Raw genomic sequence first — 20,934 nt, 5'->3', positions numbered from 1 at the left:
ACCCAGGCAAGAGTCTGGAGGTTTCACTCCCTGGAGAAAATGAACTAAAGGGACTCAAGATGTGGTGACACCAGAAGAGTGGATAATGAGAGTGAGGCACAAACCATTACAGGATGTACAAAACAGAGAACTAAAGTTGGGAAGGGGATGTCCAGGGATCTAGGGAATGGTGGATTCTACCCATGTGAGCAGCAGAGAGGTATCGGTTGTCAGATGCATGGCAGACTTCCAGAATGGAACAGAAGACAGAGTCCAGAAATGCAAATAACGATTGGTAAAATTCAGAATATGGATTACTAAATGAAAGAGCAGAGATGCTCAGCAATACATTTCCAGGTATATCAATCAACACATCAAAAGCACAGACCTACTCATGAGAAGGTAGCACCACTAAAAAGGAAATACATGATTATTGCTCTATATTTTAGGCCTTTTGGCTTTACTTGCTTTTTATTAATCATGTGAATGTATTTATTTTGAAAAAGAGAAAAACAATTAAGTCTATATGAAATTATATTAAGTGAAAAATAGGGTAATTTCATAAGTGATATTGTCAATCTTTTAAAACATACAAAAAAGGTGAACGAAACAATAAGAATGGTTCTTGTAGCTTCAAGTATTTTTCTATAATTACTATCCATTACTTCTAGAGTCACTTAAAAACCATAATAAAAATACAATGTTGAGTAAGGTAATAATATAATTTATAAATGATTTTTGTGCTACTGCAGGAAAACCAACAGAACATTCTGAAAGAAATAGACAAGTGCTAATAAAATCATAATAAACACAATAGATCTATGATGTTACAGTGGTTAAATAAAGGTTTCACTAGTCATAGTAACAACTTTTTAAGAACTCCTAAGTCACTTGAATCACGGTGTTCAGTGACAACTAGTGAAGCACTGGCAGCTGTCTCACAGGGCACCTTCTGGTGCTCCTGCATTCGAGAGAACTGTCCAAACTTACTCTCAGGACTTCAAAAGGCAGAACCTACCGTTTCCCTCTGGCAGCTTATTCAGTATTCAACACCATTTCTAGTCAGGTTCCCCCTCCCCATAAATGTAAATACCTGGTTCTGTAATTTATGTCATTAGTATTCAGTGATAATAGAAAAAAATTACCGCAGCACACCATTTTTGCCTAATGAAGCCTCACTTAAATTAATGTTCTCTTCCTCCCTTGCACCTGCACAGAGCTCCCATCATGTGTTAGCCGAACAAATAGGGACGAATGAATAAATATTAAAATGAAGTCCCTTTAAGCTTGTTCTTCTGCAAGGAAAATAACCCTAGTTTCTTTAGTCTTTTATTATGGAGATATTTCCTTTTAATTTTTAATAATCTTTGTGGCTTTTCTTTAATTTCCAATGTGTCTTAAGATGACAAGGCCAGACTGGGCACAACATTCTACTGAGGCTGGGACCAGTCAGGAACACACTACCACTGCCTCGTGGTACTGATGTGACATAAACTTAGGTCATTCCAAGGCCACATTACAAATTTCTACCCATAAAATAATGTTGAAGCACTTACCTCAAGAACCAACCACAGCTTATCTCCATTTATTTTATCCTTCTTGAAGTACATCCCATAGAATTTGACCACATTAGGGTGGTCAGAAAGGGCTTTCAAGATATTATACTCTGCTTCAATCTCTTCATCAATATCCTAGTTTCAAAAAGTCATAGGAAGAGAACTGTGAGAAAAATATGAATAATCAAAGAAACATATTATAGACTACTAAATAGGGAATTTAATTTTGTCAAAGCAAGGTCATAATAGTTTTTATTACACTCAGTACTATGTATTGAAATTGCTCATTTCATTGTTTAAAGGGAGATACTGGGATTCTCTTGCTAATCAAATACATTTCCAATTATGTTAATTACATTGAATTAAAAAGGGATAAATAAAAGGCTATTATATATGGAGAATTACTGCAGATGATTTTCTCTTTTTTGTAGTGCTAACTGCATTTCAATGGCAAAGCCATTGATTCAAAATAAAAACTTTTAGCTGGGTTATTTTGTTTCTTTGAAATACAAGATATTTACATGCTATCAAAACTAGTCATAGCAACAATAAATTCCTACCTTTCCAAAAAGTAAAAGACAGTTAAATTATATAAGATGGCATATAGCCGTAATTAGCTAGAGGCCCATTCAGTGCAAGGAGAATTGGTTGCTATCTTGTCAGTAAAAATGCAAGATAGCTACCTAGTTATGTTTCTAGAAAACCACATATACGTGAAACAACACACAGAGGAATAAATAAGAAAAAGTTTTCTAATATTGGTGTTATGGTAATATTTAATGTCTACATTGTTTTAAGACAGATCATGGAATCACAGAGCTGGAAAGAATTTCAGATCAGAGCTCTACTTTGAGAGGAAGAAAGTAAAGCTGAGAGGAGTAGAGTCACAGAGCTGGTTAGTGCCAGACCCAGCACCAGACTCCAAGTCGACTACCTACTACTACCTTCTAGTACTGCTCGGTTCAGCCTTTTCTTGGAAAGAACATTACTAGTTCAGAATCCATAATAAGAAGCCCCTTTTAACAAAAAAGCCACTCTGTGAAATGCTTGGATGCATTTAAATTAATTTTATTTAGATTATAATCTCTTGGTTGTAAATCTTTTTTATTTGACTTGTGACATGATGGATGAAGAGTAAATAATTCTTAGAAAACCAAATATGTACTATGACAAGAATAAAAGCAGCAAAAGAACAGACTTCATACTAAAGGTATGCAATCAGTATGCTCTATTAGAGCAATACAGCACAGCATTATTAGGTCAGTAGTAAACCAAACATGAGTATATTATGAAAGCCATTTGTTATTTTCCATTAAGAAGGAGGAAATGGAGTGAGAGACACTGATTATGGAATCAGACATTGGGAACTGTCTGGAATACTTTCTCTGGCCACCTCGAACCCCAACCCCTAATTGCAAAGACTGGAGGAGAGGGGTAGTTATTCTGGTACAGCTTAACTTGGGTCTCTCTTCCCTCAGTTTAAATGTAAGAACTTTCCAATAGGGTTAAAACTGAGCATAGTGTTGCGCATTGTTTTTCATCATTATTACATAATTACTTTTAAAAAACACACTCTCTTCTTTACTCAAAATAATATGAAATGCTGTATTTAGCATGGGTTTAGTAGAAATAAACTGTGAGAGAGAAAGGGAGAGAGAGAGAGGAATCCTAAAATGGACAGAGGCCCAGAGCACTTTTGTAGTGTTCTCCAATTTGCTAGTGGGAGAGCTGTGATGAGGACTAGGACTCTGATGTCCCCCCACTACAGACCACATCATTTTCCGCAGGCCATGCCCCCATCACGTGAGCAAGGGTGGTGTAATTGCAGAAGTGGCTCTCAGTAGAAGTTTGGGGACTATGTGATCACTAAGCCCACTCACGCTCCCAAACGGCCAGCTCTCATTCCCAGAAAACAATCTAGTCAATCTCCTCACGGCCTTCAAGGCAAAGAAAAAGCTTAGTGGATTCCCTGATCACAGCTGCTATTCCAAAAAAAAGCAAAGGGGGATCCCATTGGGGCATTGCTTAAACAGACAGACCATGAGATTCAGTTCTTCCCAAGGAATATCAAACTGATTATAAATTAACACCATTTCTGCTTTGAAAACATTTAAGCAAACCTGAAAATTAATTTCACTTCTCTGAATAAAATTTAATTTTAAAATAATATTTGTACCTTGGTTTAAGAAAAATTCTTACTGCAGCCTAAATAAATGCAAGAAGGAAAAGGGAGATGTGGCCCTGATGGTATTTTAGGGCTACTTCTAGACCCCTAAGTCCATTCTTATAGTTTTTTGAAATCTAAAATAATATTAAATCAACTATAGAGCTGTTGTGAGCTGTATTTATTTGTATTATATATTCATTCATTTATCAAATAGTTATTGGGCCTTTATATGTTAAGCATATAAACAAGGAAAATCTAACAATCAGACTTATAATTGATATTGTGACAGATAAGAACCTGTGCACCCCAGTGTTCATAGCAGCACAATTTACAACAGCCAAGTGTTGGAAGCAACTTAAACGCCCATCAGTAAATGAGTGGATCAAAAAACTGTGGTACATTTACACAATGGAATACTATGCAGCAGAAAGAAAGAAGGAGCTCCTACCCTTTGTGACAGCATGGATGGAACTGGAGAGCATTATGCTAAGTGAAATAAGCCAGGAGGTGAAAGACAAATACCATATGATCTCACCTATAGGTGGAACCCGATCAACAAAACAAATAAGCAAGCAAAATATAAACAGAGACATTGAACTAAAGAACAGACTGATGGTAACCAGAGGAGAGGGGGGAGAGGGATAGTGGGGAAAATTGGGGAAGAGTCATCAAGGAACATGTATAAAGGACCCAAGGACAAAACCAAAGGGGTAGGATCAAGGGTGGGAGACAGGGATGGGTGGGGTGGGGGGAGTAGTGAGAGGAAAATGGAGACAACTGTACTTCAAAAGCAATAAAAATAAATAAATGAATTAAAGCAAAAACGAAAAAGATAAAGTACTTACAGACTTTTTCACTGTTTAATACAGATAAAAACAAAGTTAATTACATGATAAAAACAATGTGACTTACATGAATCGGATCCAGAATTTTGACTGCTGCTTTTTGACCATTTTTCTTATTTAACACTTTAAAAACTTTCCCATAAGTTCCTTTGCCGATTGTTTCGGTGATTTCCCATGTATCAGAAGGATCAGGAAAATTATCAAAGATGATTGTTTTTCCAATTAATGGAAGCATCTCAAAAGTTTAAATCACTGGAGAGAAAAAGTACAGAGTTTCATCTCCATTGGATTGGGATATTAAATGGCATACATAAACTCATGGGAAATTATCTAATATTTTCACTGGTATGATGGAAAATATACATCAGAAACCAAATGTACTCAAAATCATAGAAAATTTTAATTTGCATTCTTTTTGCAAACAGATTAATATGAGTTTAATATTGCTTTGTAAGCAGGGCTTTATTTCTGTGTTTAATGTAGTCCCATATTAATTAGTATTAATTCTTTTCAGATTAAAATAAAAGGTACATATTTATATTATTTTGCTTTACTGCTTTATACACAGATATGAAAGGATTTTAGAATGAAGTTTAGAGATGATAAAATTCAAGTTCAACAAACTAAATCCCCACTTTAAGGTGATCTTGTCTTATAACACTTCTCTGTGTAAACTCCAAAAATGGGTCCCTCCCCATTGTTTTTAAGATGAAATTTCTATAACATAACCTACCAGGTCCTTTAAATATAGCTCTTGCCTAATTTTCCAGGCTAATGTTTCCACACCTCTCTCATACATTCTAATCCAGCCTCTTGGGACCCTTCAGATCATTTCTTTCTTGCTTGAGGATCTTAACATACACTATTTCCTCCCACCTCCACCCATGGCTCCTTTGCTAAATTCAAACTCCTACCTATTCTTCGGATCTTAGCTTAAATGCCACTTCCTCGAAATGTGACCACTCTCCATTCCACTCGGGTTCCATGACTCACCTCTGCACTCCAACAGCATTCTGTGCCTACCTTTACTTGATAATACTGTATGGCCAGCACCTGGCACAGGGCTGGGATAATTAGGAGAATATGGCTAATGAGGTCAAGACTTTAAAAAAGGAGATTTTATATGTAACCTGAGATACTAGGTTTCTGACTTCTAAGTAGAGCTTTTAATCTTCCACATTCTCCCTATATTACATTCAACCATCTGTATGAAGTTAAAAAAGAAAAAAGAAATGGAAAGAGCTCTCAGCACTTTAGTCCATGAAATTCACTTGTCTGACCACAACTTGCAACCTCCTCCACACCAGCAATCCACTGATTTTTCACTATCAAACCTCTTCAGTCTTCATTCCCTCTTCATTTTCTTCTTCCTCAATGTAAATTCCACAGATTGAAGTACTGACTTTCTTGCAAACACCCTCACCATTCATTCCTCTTTTTCTTCACCACAGTCTCCTGGGGTAAACAAACCCAACTCTGGTTAAACACTGTATGTTCTTATCACCTGTCCCTGTACCGGGAGAAAACCACACAACCACGTTGACTTAGCTTCACTTTAAATTCAGGATAACAAACCCTACAAGGACACCCTCAACAAACTGCACTTCCTGGGTTTGACTATTCCCTTCTCTTTGGAATGACTATTTTATGCTGATCTCTCTCCTTAATTTTCTCTCCTAACTGTTCTCTCTTTACCAGCCACCCTCTCCCACAAACTTCCCAACTGATGCCCTTATTGAATAATTAATTGAAAAACTGTAAGCAATAATACATTCCTTAATCTTCTCATCTCAAAAAAACTACAGACCAACGTACATCCAACACAATGAATTCATTCAAATTATCAGCAACTGCTGTTTGGCATCAGTCTTTTTCTTTGGTTCCTTCTTGGCTCAAACAACACTTTTTTAGAACAGGTCTTTCCTGACCAACCTATGTGAAAGGTAGCTTTCTCCACAACAAGAGCATATAGACTTTGTTCTTTTTATTACTGTATCCGCAATTCCCAGAACAATACCTAACACATAGTAGGCAATCAGTAAATACTGGCTGTATGGGAAAGTGCTTGTTTATTTTTAAATTCGTACAGCAGAGATCTTATCTATCTTGTTCACTTCCAAATCTAATAAAGCCTAACTCTTTGCCTGGCACATAGATGTTAAATGTAGCTGTTGAATAAAACAAATGTTTTTGAAAACAGAGAAGAGAAATAAAGATTAGAGAGAGATGAAAAGAATTTTAAAATCTAAATAGAAATGGGTCATCTTCTGATTCATTATATGCAAGGGCACATCACCTAGTAGATGGCCAAGACTGCCTGCTAAAAAATTACATTACCACATAAAAACACACTTATGGATAGCTATTAGAACACTTAATTTTTACAACATTTGTGCCTTTGATTTGAAATGCAAAGGAATAAGTAGAAGGTAATGAGTAGTAATCACCCACTTTAGTGATTTCACAATCAATGACAAGATAACTACTTCTTATGTCTATCAGAGTCATGCAAATGGCATTTCTGCCATCCAATGTAAAAGTTAGAACAAACGAGCAACTTAAATCTTGCTAAATGCCTGAAACAGGAGCTTTCAACTATGAGCAATATTCTTCACATGGAATAGTTCCTTTCAAGCAGTAATATTATTGAACACAATTTTAATTTCTGCTATATATTACTTATCAGGAATTAAGTATTAGTCTTTAAATATATAGGCATAAAAATTCAATTAAAAAGTGACTGAACACCAAATGAATACAAAGTATTTTAGAGTTTTAAGGATACAAAGACAGGCAATTTATCTATGGGTAGATAAATTGAAACTATAATATAGCATGAAAAGTGATAAATAATAGGAATATGCATAAGTGCTATAGTAGCCCATGTCAAGAAACAATTAATTCTGAAGTGATCATTAAAAAAGATACAGAAAATAAGCAGTATTAGAGCTAGACATTAACTATGAACAAGAGTTTGTCTATAATAAATTTTTTTTCCTTAAAAATTTCTCAATTAAACAAATTATAATCACAGAATGACAAAAACACTTGTATTCGGAATTCAGAATATACTTAATCAAATTTCATTAAAAACAAACAAAACCTCCCAACAAGTATGTAAAATAAAGCCTAAAATGACTTCTTCAAAATCAAACATTAAAAAATTTCAAGAATTAAAATAGAAGCAAGTCTTCTGACTCCTAAACTGTACTTTTCCCATTATATATGGTTGTTTATTGTTTAAGAAAAATTGTCACAGTTATAAATAACTAATTATTTAATGACTACAGTAAACTGCATTCTACACAGCAATAAATATTTGTATTTTTTCGAGTCCTTTAGCACTCACAAAATAAAAAACAATTCTCTAGCTCATAAAACTAAAACATATAATTAAGTTCTAATTATATAATCAAGTTAGCTAAAGAGTTATTTTATCACATATTTACTGTATTTTGGTATATGTATTTGCCCTAAATCTGAAAAGTTACTTATAAAGCTACATTAAAAATGAAGAATCATCTTTTTAAATTGATTTATTATATATTCAGCTGTTGGTTCTTTTTCACAATAGGAAAGAGATCATAATATAATGAAAAAAAGTATCTTACTTCAGGATCTTGACATTCATCACAAATATTACTCTGACTGCTTTTGTAAACTTGCACTTAATTCTTCTTTAACAAAATAAACAAACTGATTTCATACTCATTCAAAAACACAGTGGAAATGATCTCCCATTGAGCAGTCTCTACAATGTTCCTGGATATTTCTCCAGATATCCATGTGACCCTCAAGTCTTACATTAGAGATCTCCTTCTCAATAAGCACTGTCCTGACCACCCTAGTTAAAAATCTCTTCCTGCCCTCCCCCATCTCATCCTGCTTCCCAACAACTGGTCCCCCTCAACTTGCTCTATACTCATGGCACTTATTACCTCCTAACACACTACTTCATTTCTTGTTTATTATGTTTTATTTACTGTTGTTGTGTACTACTGCATGCAAGCTCTATGAAGACTGAAGTTTTTATCCAGGTTGTTCACCGATATATCCCAAAGACAGGCACAGAGGAGGCGCTCTACAAGAATTTCCTGAGTGTTGGGTACAAATAAACAGAACAGTAAACAGAGAATTTTCAGATGGTTTTACCAATGAATTCTATCAAGTACTTAAAAAAGAAATAATGCTATATTATTCAATGTTTTCAGAAAATAGAGATAAGGAGACAATTGAGAGTATTTACAAAGATACAGAAATTATTAAAAAAGAACCAAAAAGAAATTTTGTACATTAAAAAAATAATAACTGAATTCAGAAATTCCCCCAAAGTGGTTCAATTTCAAGCTTGTATAGACAGAAGAAAACTTGACAAGTCATTTGAAATTCTCCAGACTGAGGAGAAAAAGAAAGGAAGAATGAAGAAAAGTAAATGGAGCCTAAGAGACTTTTGTAATACCATTAAGATTACCAATATAAGCATTATAAGAGTCCTAGAAGAAGAAGAGAGCTGTCAAAAGACAAAGACAAAGAAGGAATTTTGAAAGTCTCAAAACAAAAGAAACTTGTAATTTTTAAGAGATCCTCAACAAGATTTCTCAACAGGAAAACTTGTAAGCCAGAAGGCAGTGTGATAATATATTAATGTGCTGGAATAAAACAAACAAACAAACAAACTTGTCACCTAAAAATTTTGTATCAGTTAAAAATGTCCTTCAAAAATGAGAAGGATATTAACACATTCCCAAATAAATCAAGGATAAGGGAGTTTATTACCACTAGATCCATCCTACACGAAATGCTAAAGAGAGTCCTTCAGATTGAATTGAAAGGATGCTAGACATTATATAATGATAAAAGGTTCACTTCACCAAGACAACATAGTAATTATAATGTACAAAACATCAGAGCTACAAAATAAATTAAGCAAACATTGACAGAATTGAAAGGAGAAATAGTTCTATAATAATTGTAGAAGACTTCAATGCCCCATCTTAAATAATGCACAGAACAATGAAATGGAGACCAATTAAACTAGAAATGAAAAGCAGAAGGAAAATTGGAAAATCCACAAATATGTGGAAATTAGAGAACACACTGTTAACCAATGAATCATACAATAAATTATATGAAAAATTAGACAATATCTTAAAACAAGTGATAATGAAAATATAACATAGAAAAACTGGGATGTAGCAAAAGCAGTGCTCAGAGGCAAATTGATAGCTGTAAAAGTCTATGTGAAAAAAGGAAGGAATATCTCAAATCAATGACCTAACTTTATACCTTAACTGAAATTTGAATAAGAGGAACAGATTAAACACAAAGGTAGTAAATAAAAGATATAATAAAGATTAGAGCAGAGTTAAATAAAATAGAAAACAGAAAAAATAGAGAAAATCAACAAAACCAACCATTGGTTCTTCAAAGAGATAAGCAAAATTGACAAATCTTCAGGTAGATTAACTTAAAAACAGGGAGAAGACACAAATAACTAAAACCAGAAATGATTTCACAGAAATAAAAAAGATTATAAGAATACTATAAGCAACTGTATGCCAACAAAACTGGATGTAATGGACAAATTTCAAAAACACAAAACCTACCAAGACTGAATCATGAAGAAATAAAAATCTAAATAGACCTATAACTAGTAAGGAAATTGAATCAGTAATCAAAACCCCAAAACCTCTCAACAACAAAACCAGGACTAGATTACCTCACTGGTGAAGCTACCAAGTATTTAAAGAATTAGCACCAATCCTTCTCAAACTATTCCAGATTGTTTAACAGAAGGGAACACTTCTTAACTTATTACATGAGGCCACCATTACCCTGATATGAAAGCCAGACAAAGACACTACAGGAAAACTGCAGACTAATATCCCCAGAGACATTGATACAAAAATCCTCAAAAAAAAAAAGGCTCACTTAATTCAACAACATATTAAAAAGATAATATAAAATGTCCAAGTAGGACTTATTCCTGAAATGCAAGAATGGTTCTACATATGAAAATCAATCAATGGAATACATCGTATTGACAAAATGGAGGGAAAAATACATGCTCATTTAAATTGATGCAGAAGAAAGCATTTGATGAAATTCAATACCCTTTCAAGATTAAAAAAAACCTCTAAGAATTGAAGGAAACTACCTGAATATAATAAAGGATGTATATTGAAAAACCACAGCTAACATCATACACAGTGGTGAAAAACTGAAAGCCTTTCCTCTAAGATCAGAACCAGTCAAGGATGCCTCCTTTTGCCATTTCTATTCAACATAGTAGTGGAAGTCCAAGCTAGACCATGCAGTCAAAAAAAAAAAAAAACAGAAAGAAAGAAAGAAAGAAAAGGTATCCATATTGGAAAAGAAGACTAAGATTATCTCTATTCACAGGTAACTTGATCTTATATGTAGAAAACCCCTAAAGAACCCACAAAAAAGAATATGAGAATAAATGAATTTGGGAAAGTTATGGCATATAAAACTAACATGGAAAAATCAGTTGCATTTCTATACACTAACAATGAATCTGAAAAGGAAATTAGGAAAATAATTCTATTTACAATAGCACCAAAAAGAATAAAAGAAGAAAATAAAAGGAATACATTTTAATCAAGGAGGTGAAAGACTTGTATAGTGAAAACTACAAAACACTGTTGATAAAAATTTAAAAATACACAAGTAAATGAGAAGGCATCCTGTGTTCATGTATTGGAAGACTTGATATTGTTAAGATGTCAATAATACTCAAAATGATATATAGATTTAATTCATTCTCCATCAAAATCCTAATGAGATCTTTTGCAGAAATAAAAAAATATCCATCCTAAATACATATGGAATTGCAAAGGACCTCCAATAACCCAAACAATACAAAAAAAAAAAGAATAAAATTGGAGGTCTCACATTTCTTGAATTCAGAATTTATTACAAAGCTACCATAATCAAAATAGTGTGGTATTGCCATAAAGACAGACATATAGAACAATACAATAAAACAAAAAGCCCAAGAAATACAACTTCTCATATGTGGTCAAACGATTTTTGGCAAGACTGTCAAGACAATTCAATGGAGAAAGGAACAGCATTTTCAATAAATGGTGCTGAGAACACTGAATACATGCAAAAGAATGAAGTTGAATCTCTATGTTACACCACACACAAAACTTTACCCAAAATAGGTCAAAGTCCTAAATGTATGAGCTAAAACTTTAAAACTTAGAAAAAACCGGGAAAAACTTCTTGACATTGGATTCAGCAATGATTTCTTAGATATGATACCAAAGCACAGGTAGCAGTAATAAACAGATCATTTGGACTTCATAAAAATCAAAAACTCTTGCACATCAAAGGACAATGTCAACAAAGTAGAAAGATAAACCACAGAATAGGAGAAAATATTTGCAAGTCATATATCTGATAATAGGTTAATATCCAGGATACATAAAGAACTTCTACTATAGAACAACAATAAAATAAACCAATTTTTAAAATGGGCAATGGCTTAAATAGATGTGTGTCCAAAGAATATATACAAATATCCAATAAGCACATGGAATAATACTCAACATCATTAATCATTAGGGAACTGCAAACCAAAATGATAATGAGATACCTCTTCACACCCATGAGGGTGGCTATTATCAAAAAACAGAGAACAAGTGTTATTGAGAGTGTGGATAATTAAAGCTCTTGTGTATTGCTGGTGGGAATGTAAAATAGTGCAGCTGCTGTGAAAAATGGGATGGTTCTTCAAAAAATCAAAGAATTACCATATGATGGATGCAGCAATTCCACTTCTGGGTATATATCCAAAAGAAATTCAAGCAGGGTCTCAATGAGGTATTTGTACATCCATGCTATTATCAGTATCATGCACAACAGCTAAAAGTTGGAAGCAATCCACATGTCCATAAGTGGATGAATATATAAATAAGTGTTATATATACATGCAGTGGAATATTATTCAGCCTTAAAAGGGAAGGAAATTCTGACACATACTACAACATCGATGAGCTTACGAGACATTATGCTGAGTGAAATAGGCTAGTCACAAAGGGCAAGCATTATGTGATTCCACTCTATATATAGTACCTAATGGGTAGAGTTTCATTTTGGGAAGATAAAAAAGTTCTGGAGATAGATGGAAGTGTTCATTGTACAACAATGTGAATGAACTTAATGCCACCAAATTGCACATTTAAAATAGTTAAAAGGGTAAATTATATGTGATATATACTTTATCACAATAAAAATATGACTTAGAATGCAGTACAGGAAAAAAGTAATAAAAATATGAAAAGGAAAGATACGGAAAGGAAAATGGAATGGTTTGCTTGCTCTCAAATCCATGCATGACCTCTCATGTCCTGAATCTTAGCAGCTGACATTTCACAACTGTATTTCCCATACTCCTTGTTCACTGGCATCCTGGCCTGCTAGATTCTGTCGTTGAGTGTCCCAGGCAGGAGATTGGATGGTAGGAGAAAGAAAGAGGCCAGGATATTTTCGCTCTGCTTCCTCTGGGGTTTGTGGTGTCTCCAGCAGTAGCTATGTCTCTTCCATTGTCCCTGTCCCTATAGAACAGAACCTGCCCTCTTATGAGATGGCTTCAGCTCCTGGGTTCTGGTAGGACTATCTCCTTACTATATTCCTACAGCTCAAGAAGGGATAATAGTTTTTTTGCTATTGGTAACTTTTAGATCACCTCACTATCCCCTGTTTAGCCTTCAGATATTCTAAAACATTTGTAATCAATTCCCCACATGTTTTAGTCTATTTGGGCTGCTATAACAAAATACCATAAACTGGGTGGCTTATAAACAATAAACATTTATTTCTCATAGTTCTGGAGGCTGAGAAATCCAAGATCACGGTGCAGGCAGATTTGGTATCTGGTGAAGGCCCACTTTCTAGACAACCACCTTTTTGCTGTGTGTTCTCATGACAGAAAGGATGATGCAGTTTTCCGAGGTCTCTGAGGGTACTAATCCTCACAGCATAATCACTGATGGAGGGTCCCAGCTTCCAACACTACCACCACGAGGGTTAGGATTTCAACATATTAATTTGGGGGAGACACAAACCTTCAGACCATAGCCCCACATTAAATTTTCTCTTTTGAATTGCCTGGCATTAACTCTGTTTTCCTGATTAATTCAATTTAACAAACACCTAATCAGAGTTTAAGAAGGAGAGAATAGAGAGAAGACAATAGATAATGACTGAGAGTTTTCCCAGATAGGGAAAAGGTATGAACACTCACGTTTAAAAAGCACAAGTAGGGTAAATAAAAAATAATCCACACTTAGATACACCACAACGTAACTATAGAACATGAAGGACAATGAGAAGCTCTTAAAACCAACCACATAGAAAAGATATATTATATCAGAGGAAAACGATTAGAATGACCACTGATATTGCACATGAACACTGTAGTATAATATGTTCAAAATGCTGAAAGAAAATGACTATTGACCTAGAATTAACAGAAGTATCCACAGCCCTGGCCAGGTGGCTCAGTTGGTTGGAGTGTCATCTGGTACACCAAAAGGTTGTTCGATTCCCCGTCAGGGCGCATAGTACTTAGGTTGCAGGTTGAATCCCCAGTCTGGGCACATAAAAGAAGCAACTGATCGACGTCTATCTCTCTGTCTCTGTCTGTCTGTCTCTCTCTCCTCCCTGCCATTCCCCACCCTAAAGTCAATAAACATATTCTTGGGTGAGGATCAAAACAATTACCCACAAAAGTATTTTTCAAGATCGAAGGCAAGATAAAGATATCATTTACCTCCAAAATGTGAGTTTAACAGCAACAACCCCTGAGAAACAGCACTTCTAAAGGTTATTTTTTGAAAATGATAATGATCCCTCAAGAAAGGTATACATTGTCAAAACAGCAAAACAATTGTTAATCATGGGTGTAAATCTAAACACTGACTGTAAGAAAAAATAATAGCCAATAATGAACAACAATAATAAAAAATGGAGTAGCAGGATTTAAAATGTTTTTACTGGTAAGTTCCTCATATAACAGGCAGTCAGTAATAATAACCTCAGACTTTAAGATAAATATACATGTAAAAATTATATTAAACATGAGATTCTTAAAATACCATGTGTAGCTTCTAAAATATTAGACAGGAAAACTGACATTAATACACTCACTCAATCAAAAAACTCAGAAAAGGGGAATGAAGGGAGCATAGGAAAAGCAGAAGAAACAGAAAGCATAAAAATATCTTGCGGAAATAATTAGAAATATACCAGTAATCACAATCCTTTTTAATGGACAAAACTCAAAAGTGAAATTACAGAAATTGGTAGTTACAGGCTATCAATTTGAAAGATAGTCACACAAATTATAGACAGAGATAGACTGAAAGTAAGATAATAGTACCATATAAACACTCAACAAAAGAGAGCACTGTGGCTAGATTAATGTCAAACAAATTATACTCAAAGACAACAATAATTATTAGAGATAAACAGGGTCACTAAGTAATAATTAAAGACTTAATTCACCAAGAAAAATATAAAAGCCAAAAGATATAAAAGAAGAACTAAAAAAACATTCAAGGAAAAATCGAGAAATTCACAATTTCAGCAGGTGATTTTAACACCCCTCAGTGATTTCTGGATCAAGTGGGCAAGAGTTCTTAAGGATAAATAAAATTTAAACACCATAATTAACAGGAAAATTTAATGGATGTACTGAAATACACATGAAATCCTGTATCCAAAAATAAATAGATATTCTCCCTGAGAACATATAACTGCAACATAGTTAAGTAAGAAATCAACAATGAAAAGATAAGTTTATAAAATGGGATATTTTAAAAAGCACTACTAAACAATTAAAGAGTCAAAGAGGAATCATAATGAAAATTTTAAAATAAACATAAAACAATAATTTCAACATCCACAAATCAAAGTGATACACCACACTAATAAATGAGAGATAAAAATCATATGATTACCTCATTAGATGCAGAAAAAGCATTTGAAAAAATTCAACCTCCATTATTGATTAAAAAAAAAAACTTTCAACAAAACAGGTATAGAGGAAATGTACCACAATGCAATAATGGCCATGTATGACAAGCCCACAGTTAACAACCTATTCAACAGTGAAAGTGGAAAGCTTTTCCTCAGAAATCAGGAACAAGACAGGGATGCTTACTCTCACCACTTTTATTCAACATAGTACTGGAAGTCCTAGACATAGCACTTAGGCAAGAAAGAGAAATAAAAGGCATCCAATTTGAAAAGGAAGAAGTATAAAGGTAGCTATCTGCAGATGACATAATATTATATATAGAAAACTCTAAAGAGTCCATCAAAAAACTATTAGAGCTGATTAATGAATTCAGTAAAGTTGCAGGATACAAAATCAATATTCAAAAGTAGATTGCATTTCTATTGTCTAATAAGAAACTATCAAAAAAAGAAATTAAGAAAACAATCCCATTTACAATTACATCAAAAAAACCCTAGGAATAAATTCAACAAAAAAGGTAAAAGACCTAAACATTAACAACTATAAGACACTGATGAAAAAAATTGTAGTAAATATAAATAAATTGAAAGACATTCTATGTTCATGGAATGGAAGAATTAATATTGTTAAAATGCCCATACTATCAAAGCAATCTATAGATTCAACACAATCCCTATCAAAATTCCAAAGATATTTTTCACAGAAATAGAACAAACAATCCTAAAATGTGTATAGAACAAAAAAGTCCTAAAAACAATCTAATAAAATACACTGAATAAGTCAAAACAATCTTGAGAAAGAACAAAGTTGGAAGCATCATGCTCCCTTTTTTCAAACTGTATCAAAACTCCATAGTAATCAAAACAGTGTAGTACTGGCATAAAAACAGACACGCATGTCAATGGAACTGAATAGAAAGCACAGAAATAAACCTATACCTATATGGTCAATTAACTCATGACAAAGGAGCCAGGAGTATACAATGGGAAAGAGGACAGGCTCTTCAATCAATGGTGTTGGGAAATTAAACAGCCACATGAAAAGTGAAACTGAACCACTATTTGCACCATACACAAAAATTAACTTAAAATGTATTAAAGACTTGAATATAAGATCTGAAACCATAAAACTCCTAGAAGAACACATAGGCAGTAAGCTCCTTTACACTGGCCTCAACAACAGATTTTTAGATATGACACCAAAAGCACAGGCAACAAAAGCAAAAATAAACAAGTCATCATCAAACAAAAATCCTTATGCATAGCCAGGAAACCATCAACAAAATGAAAAGGCAACCTATTGAATGGGAGAAAATATTTGCAAATCATGTATCTGCTAAGGAGTTAATATCCAAAATATAGAAAGAACTCACACAACTCAACAGCAAGACAAACAATCTGATTAAAAATGGGCTGGGGATCTGAATAGACATTTCACCAAAGAGGACATACAGATGGCTAACAGGTACATGAAAAGATGCTCAACATCACTAATCATGAGGGCAACGCAAATCAAAATCACAATGAGATATTACCTCATACCTAGTAGAATGATTATCAAAAAAACCCAAAACAAAACAAGAAATAACAAGTGTTGGAGAGAATGTGGAGAAAAGGGAACCCTTGTGCACTATTGGTGGGAATGTAAATTGGTGCAGCCACTACAGATAATAGTATGTGGTTGCTCAAAATGTTAAAAATCAAACTACCATATGACCCAACAATTCCATTTCTTAGTATTTATCCAAAGAAAACAAAAACACTAACTCAAATAGATATATGCACCCCATGTTCACTGCTGCATTATTTATAATAGACAAGATATAGAAACAACATAAGTGTCCATCAAAGGATGAATGAATAAAAAAATGTGAGATATATTTATGTGTGTATATTATGCAGCCATAAAAAAGAATGAAATCTTTTCATTTGTGACAACATGGGTGGACTTTGAGGGCATTATGGTAAGTGAAATAAACAGAGAAAGACAATACTATTTCACTTCTTTGTGGAATCAAAAACAACGACAGAAATAAAACAAGCTCATAGATAAAGAGAACAGATTAGAGGTGGAAGGAACAAAATAAGTGACGGGAGTCAAAGGCTACAAACCTCCAGTTAGCAAATAAATGTCATGAGGATGTAATGTACAGCACAGCAACTATAGTTAACAATACAGCATTGCAATTTGCTAGGAGAGTAGATCCTAGAAGTTCTTATCACAAATAAAAGAAATTCCGTAACTATGTATGCTGATGGATGTTAATTACACTTATTGTTGTGATCATTTCACAATATACATAAATATGGATTCATTACATTGTGTACCTGAAACTAATATAGTGCTTGCCATTTATAACTCAATTAAAAATTAATAATGATGAAAATACTACTCATCAAAATTTGTGGGATGCAGCCCTGGCTGGTACAGCTCAGTGGATTGAGTGCTGGCCTGTGAACCAAAGGGTCAGGGGTTCGAGTCCCAGTCAGGGTACATGCCTGGGTTTCGGGCCAGGTCCTCAGTAGGGGGCGCACAAGAGGCAACCACACATTGATGTTTCTCTCCCTCTCTTTCTCCTTCCCTTTCCCTGTCTCTAAAAATAAATAAGACCCCAATAACACTGAGGGCAGCCACAGTCCCCAACATTTCCTTAAAAAAAAATTGTGGGATGCAGCTAAAGCAGTCCATAAAGGAAAACATACAGCCTAAAATTTTATATTAGAAAGGAAAGATGGCTAAAAATTATGTAGCAAAGAATGTAGGAAAAAGAAAGAGTAGAAATTAAAGAAAGATATTATAAGATATGAGAGGATTGATAAATATAATAATTCTTCAAAGTGAATTTTTTAAAAAATTGGTAACTCCTGCCAAGACTGATCAAGAAAAAAGCAAGAAAAAATGTACAGGGGAGTAACACTAAAGATGAAGAGACTAAGAAACTACAGCGGAAACTACAATGTTCATTAAAGGATATAATTTTATATTAATAAACACTGAGATTAAATGGAGAATTTCTAGAAATAATATTACAGAAGGAAAAAATAGAAAAAGAAAAAAAGAAAAGTTGATTTTTCTTGATATGTGTGCATTAATTGGCTTTCACACTCCTAACACTTAATTTTTAACTCATATAATCTCTGAGGAGAGTAGATGAATTAATGCCAGGAAAATCACTCTTTCCAGTTTCTCCATGATATAGAACACACTAAGAAATTTGCAGAAGGCTTTACTCAAAACCAACCTTCTATATACATTTTCTGTAGAATATTATTCAAAGATCCTTCCCTTTTGCCAAGCTGCGTAAACTCTATTAGGTAAGATTTATGTTAGATTGAAAATGAGCTGCCTATGATGGAAGACACATCCTGGAATGTCAGCAGGTCAGCTATGGAACTTGTCTCTCTACAGAGCAGCCAGAACAATCTCAACACAGAATTCAGATCACATTATTTTCCTGCTAAAAATCCTTCAAAATCCACATTCTTACCATGTCCTCCAGACCTGGAAGGATCTGGCCCTTTTTGACCTCCCTAAATTCATACTATGTTCTTCTTTACCAGTCATAGTGACTTCAGCTTCAACTGCTGTCTAACTGCTCTTAAAACACTGTCAACTCTTCTGCTGCAGGACCTCCTGATGTCTTTGCCTAGATGTCTCTCCCAATCCTCTGCTTGGTTGCCTTTAACTTCTCTCATACATACTTACATACAGTTACTATATCTACAAGTGAACTACCTCTGATTAATTTATTCTATGGATTATTCTCTTGGTATAATTATGAAAGTAAGACAATAAAGCCTACGGAATGTTAGTTTGGCGTGTAAAACAACCTTCCAGAGACAATAGGCTGAATCACCAAACAAGCTTCGGGTTCCTCCTCTCTGAGAGAACTTAAAACAGACACAAAAATCTGCGGTCTAGCCTAACTACAGACTAGATGAACTGGACACATAGACCTCCCATCTTTTAAGTAACCTAAAGTATGGTTTAAAACAGACTTTGTGCACTTACATTTATAGTTTGCTCTGACTAAGCCATAACCAATGTTTTGTTCCCTTCAATTTACTTAAGAATGTTTTGTAGAGAGGGGAAAAAAGTCTGCTTGTGTACTTGATACATATGCTCTTCTTTCTACCACCATTTTTATCATTTTGCAATTATAGGGATCAAAGTACTTGCTGAAAATAAATGCTGGAATCAAAAGAAAGGCTATCATTTCCTAGGAAATTTCTCCATATTTAAAGTGGAATTAGTGGGAACTTTAAGTCGTTGGAACACTAAAAGCTCCAATGTCCACAGCTATAAAAAGCAATAATGATGCATGTCTGAACTAATTGTCAGAGTGATGTAAGTATCAAATGAATTTCAGGAGAAAATGCTTTGTAAATTATAATACAAGATTATGCTTCTATTTTTAAGCATGAAAGTTGGGTTACAGTTTTGGCTACAATTACCTCTATCTCTTATGGTTTTGGCCACCCAAATTAGTAAAGGATATATATGAGCCACAGCTCACAAACTGAAAATGTTTGTAGGGGCAAGAGAGGTAAAATACACAAGTGAAGCAGGTCTGGATGAAATACAACCAGGGAATGAAGCACTGTGGCGATGTAGAGTCTACATTCCACCCAAAGTGGAAAACTACATCCTGGCTTCAGTGCTGGCAGTGAAGAGGACCTTGCCTGGCCTGGTCCTCTTGTTTTTCAGGAGAAGCTAGGACATTGGGAATTTATGTAAAATTTACTAATTTTAAAGCATTGGAAAATAATTGCAAAGTATTCAATTAAAGTACTGAGCTAACCCAAATAAACATACCTGAAGGCCAAATTCAGCCTTTATGCTATCAGCCTATGACTTCTACCTGGAGTTTTGTGTTCTTGGACAACCAAGGCCAATAAACATAAACCTCTCCACAGGTGTAATCACCCTCAGACAGCAGAAAAATGGGTAATAGCAGTGGCTAGCATTTTTCTGACTGTTTGCTGTATGCCAGGAACCTACTGCACTTATAGTTTTACATGCATTGTGTCATTTAATACTCATAAGAGACCTTTCATACAGGCACTACTATAATCTATGTTTTCCAGAAAAGAAAACTGAGGATTAGAGAGAGTTCTTAGGGTCAAAACGCTGGTAAATGGTAAAGTCAAGAAACAAAGCAGGTCAAAGTCCATGGGAGAAATTTGGTGTTCAGTGATCCCGATTTCAGTTCAAAGGACTAAATCTTCCCAGCCTGAGGTTCCTGACTCGCTATGTGTGTCCCCAAAGTGCAAGGGGTCTTCCAAGAATTAGTTTGAAAGACTAATGGAAATTTATTAATTTGAAAGCCTAATGGAAATTTAAAATTTTTAATGGCAAAACAGTTTGTTTCCTATT

The 20,934-nt window shown here is 34.2% G+C and overlaps 1 protein-coding gene across 1 annotated transcript in view; it reads right to left on the bottom strand.

Moving 5' to 3' along the window:
* The window catches only part of MYO3A (myosin IIIA), a 211,290-nt gene that overhangs the window by 188,465 nt on the left and 1,891 nt on the right, over nt 1–20,934 (bottom strand). The window contains exons 3-4 of the mRNA XM_024575935.3: nt 4,615–4,799; nt 1,536–1,670 (exon numbers count right to left, since the gene is read on the bottom strand). Of these exons, the coding sequence (XP_024431703.2) occupies nt 1,536–1,670; nt 4,615–4,782 (303 nt within the window). The 5' untranslated portion in view covers nt 4,783–4,799. The remainder of the gene's footprint in view (nt 1–1,535; nt 1,671–4,614; nt 4,800–20,934) is intronic.

The sequence above is a fragment of the Desmodus rotundus genome, chromosome 4 (assembly GCF_022682495.2).
Source record: "Desmodus rotundus isolate HL8 chromosome 4, HLdesRot8A.1, whole genome shotgun sequence".
Classification (NCBI taxonomy): domain Eukaryota; kingdom Metazoa; phylum Chordata; class Mammalia; order Chiroptera; family Phyllostomidae; genus Desmodus; species Desmodus rotundus.
Note: the sequence above shows the minus strand (reverse complement) of the source record. Positions and strands in the feature narration are given on the sequence as shown.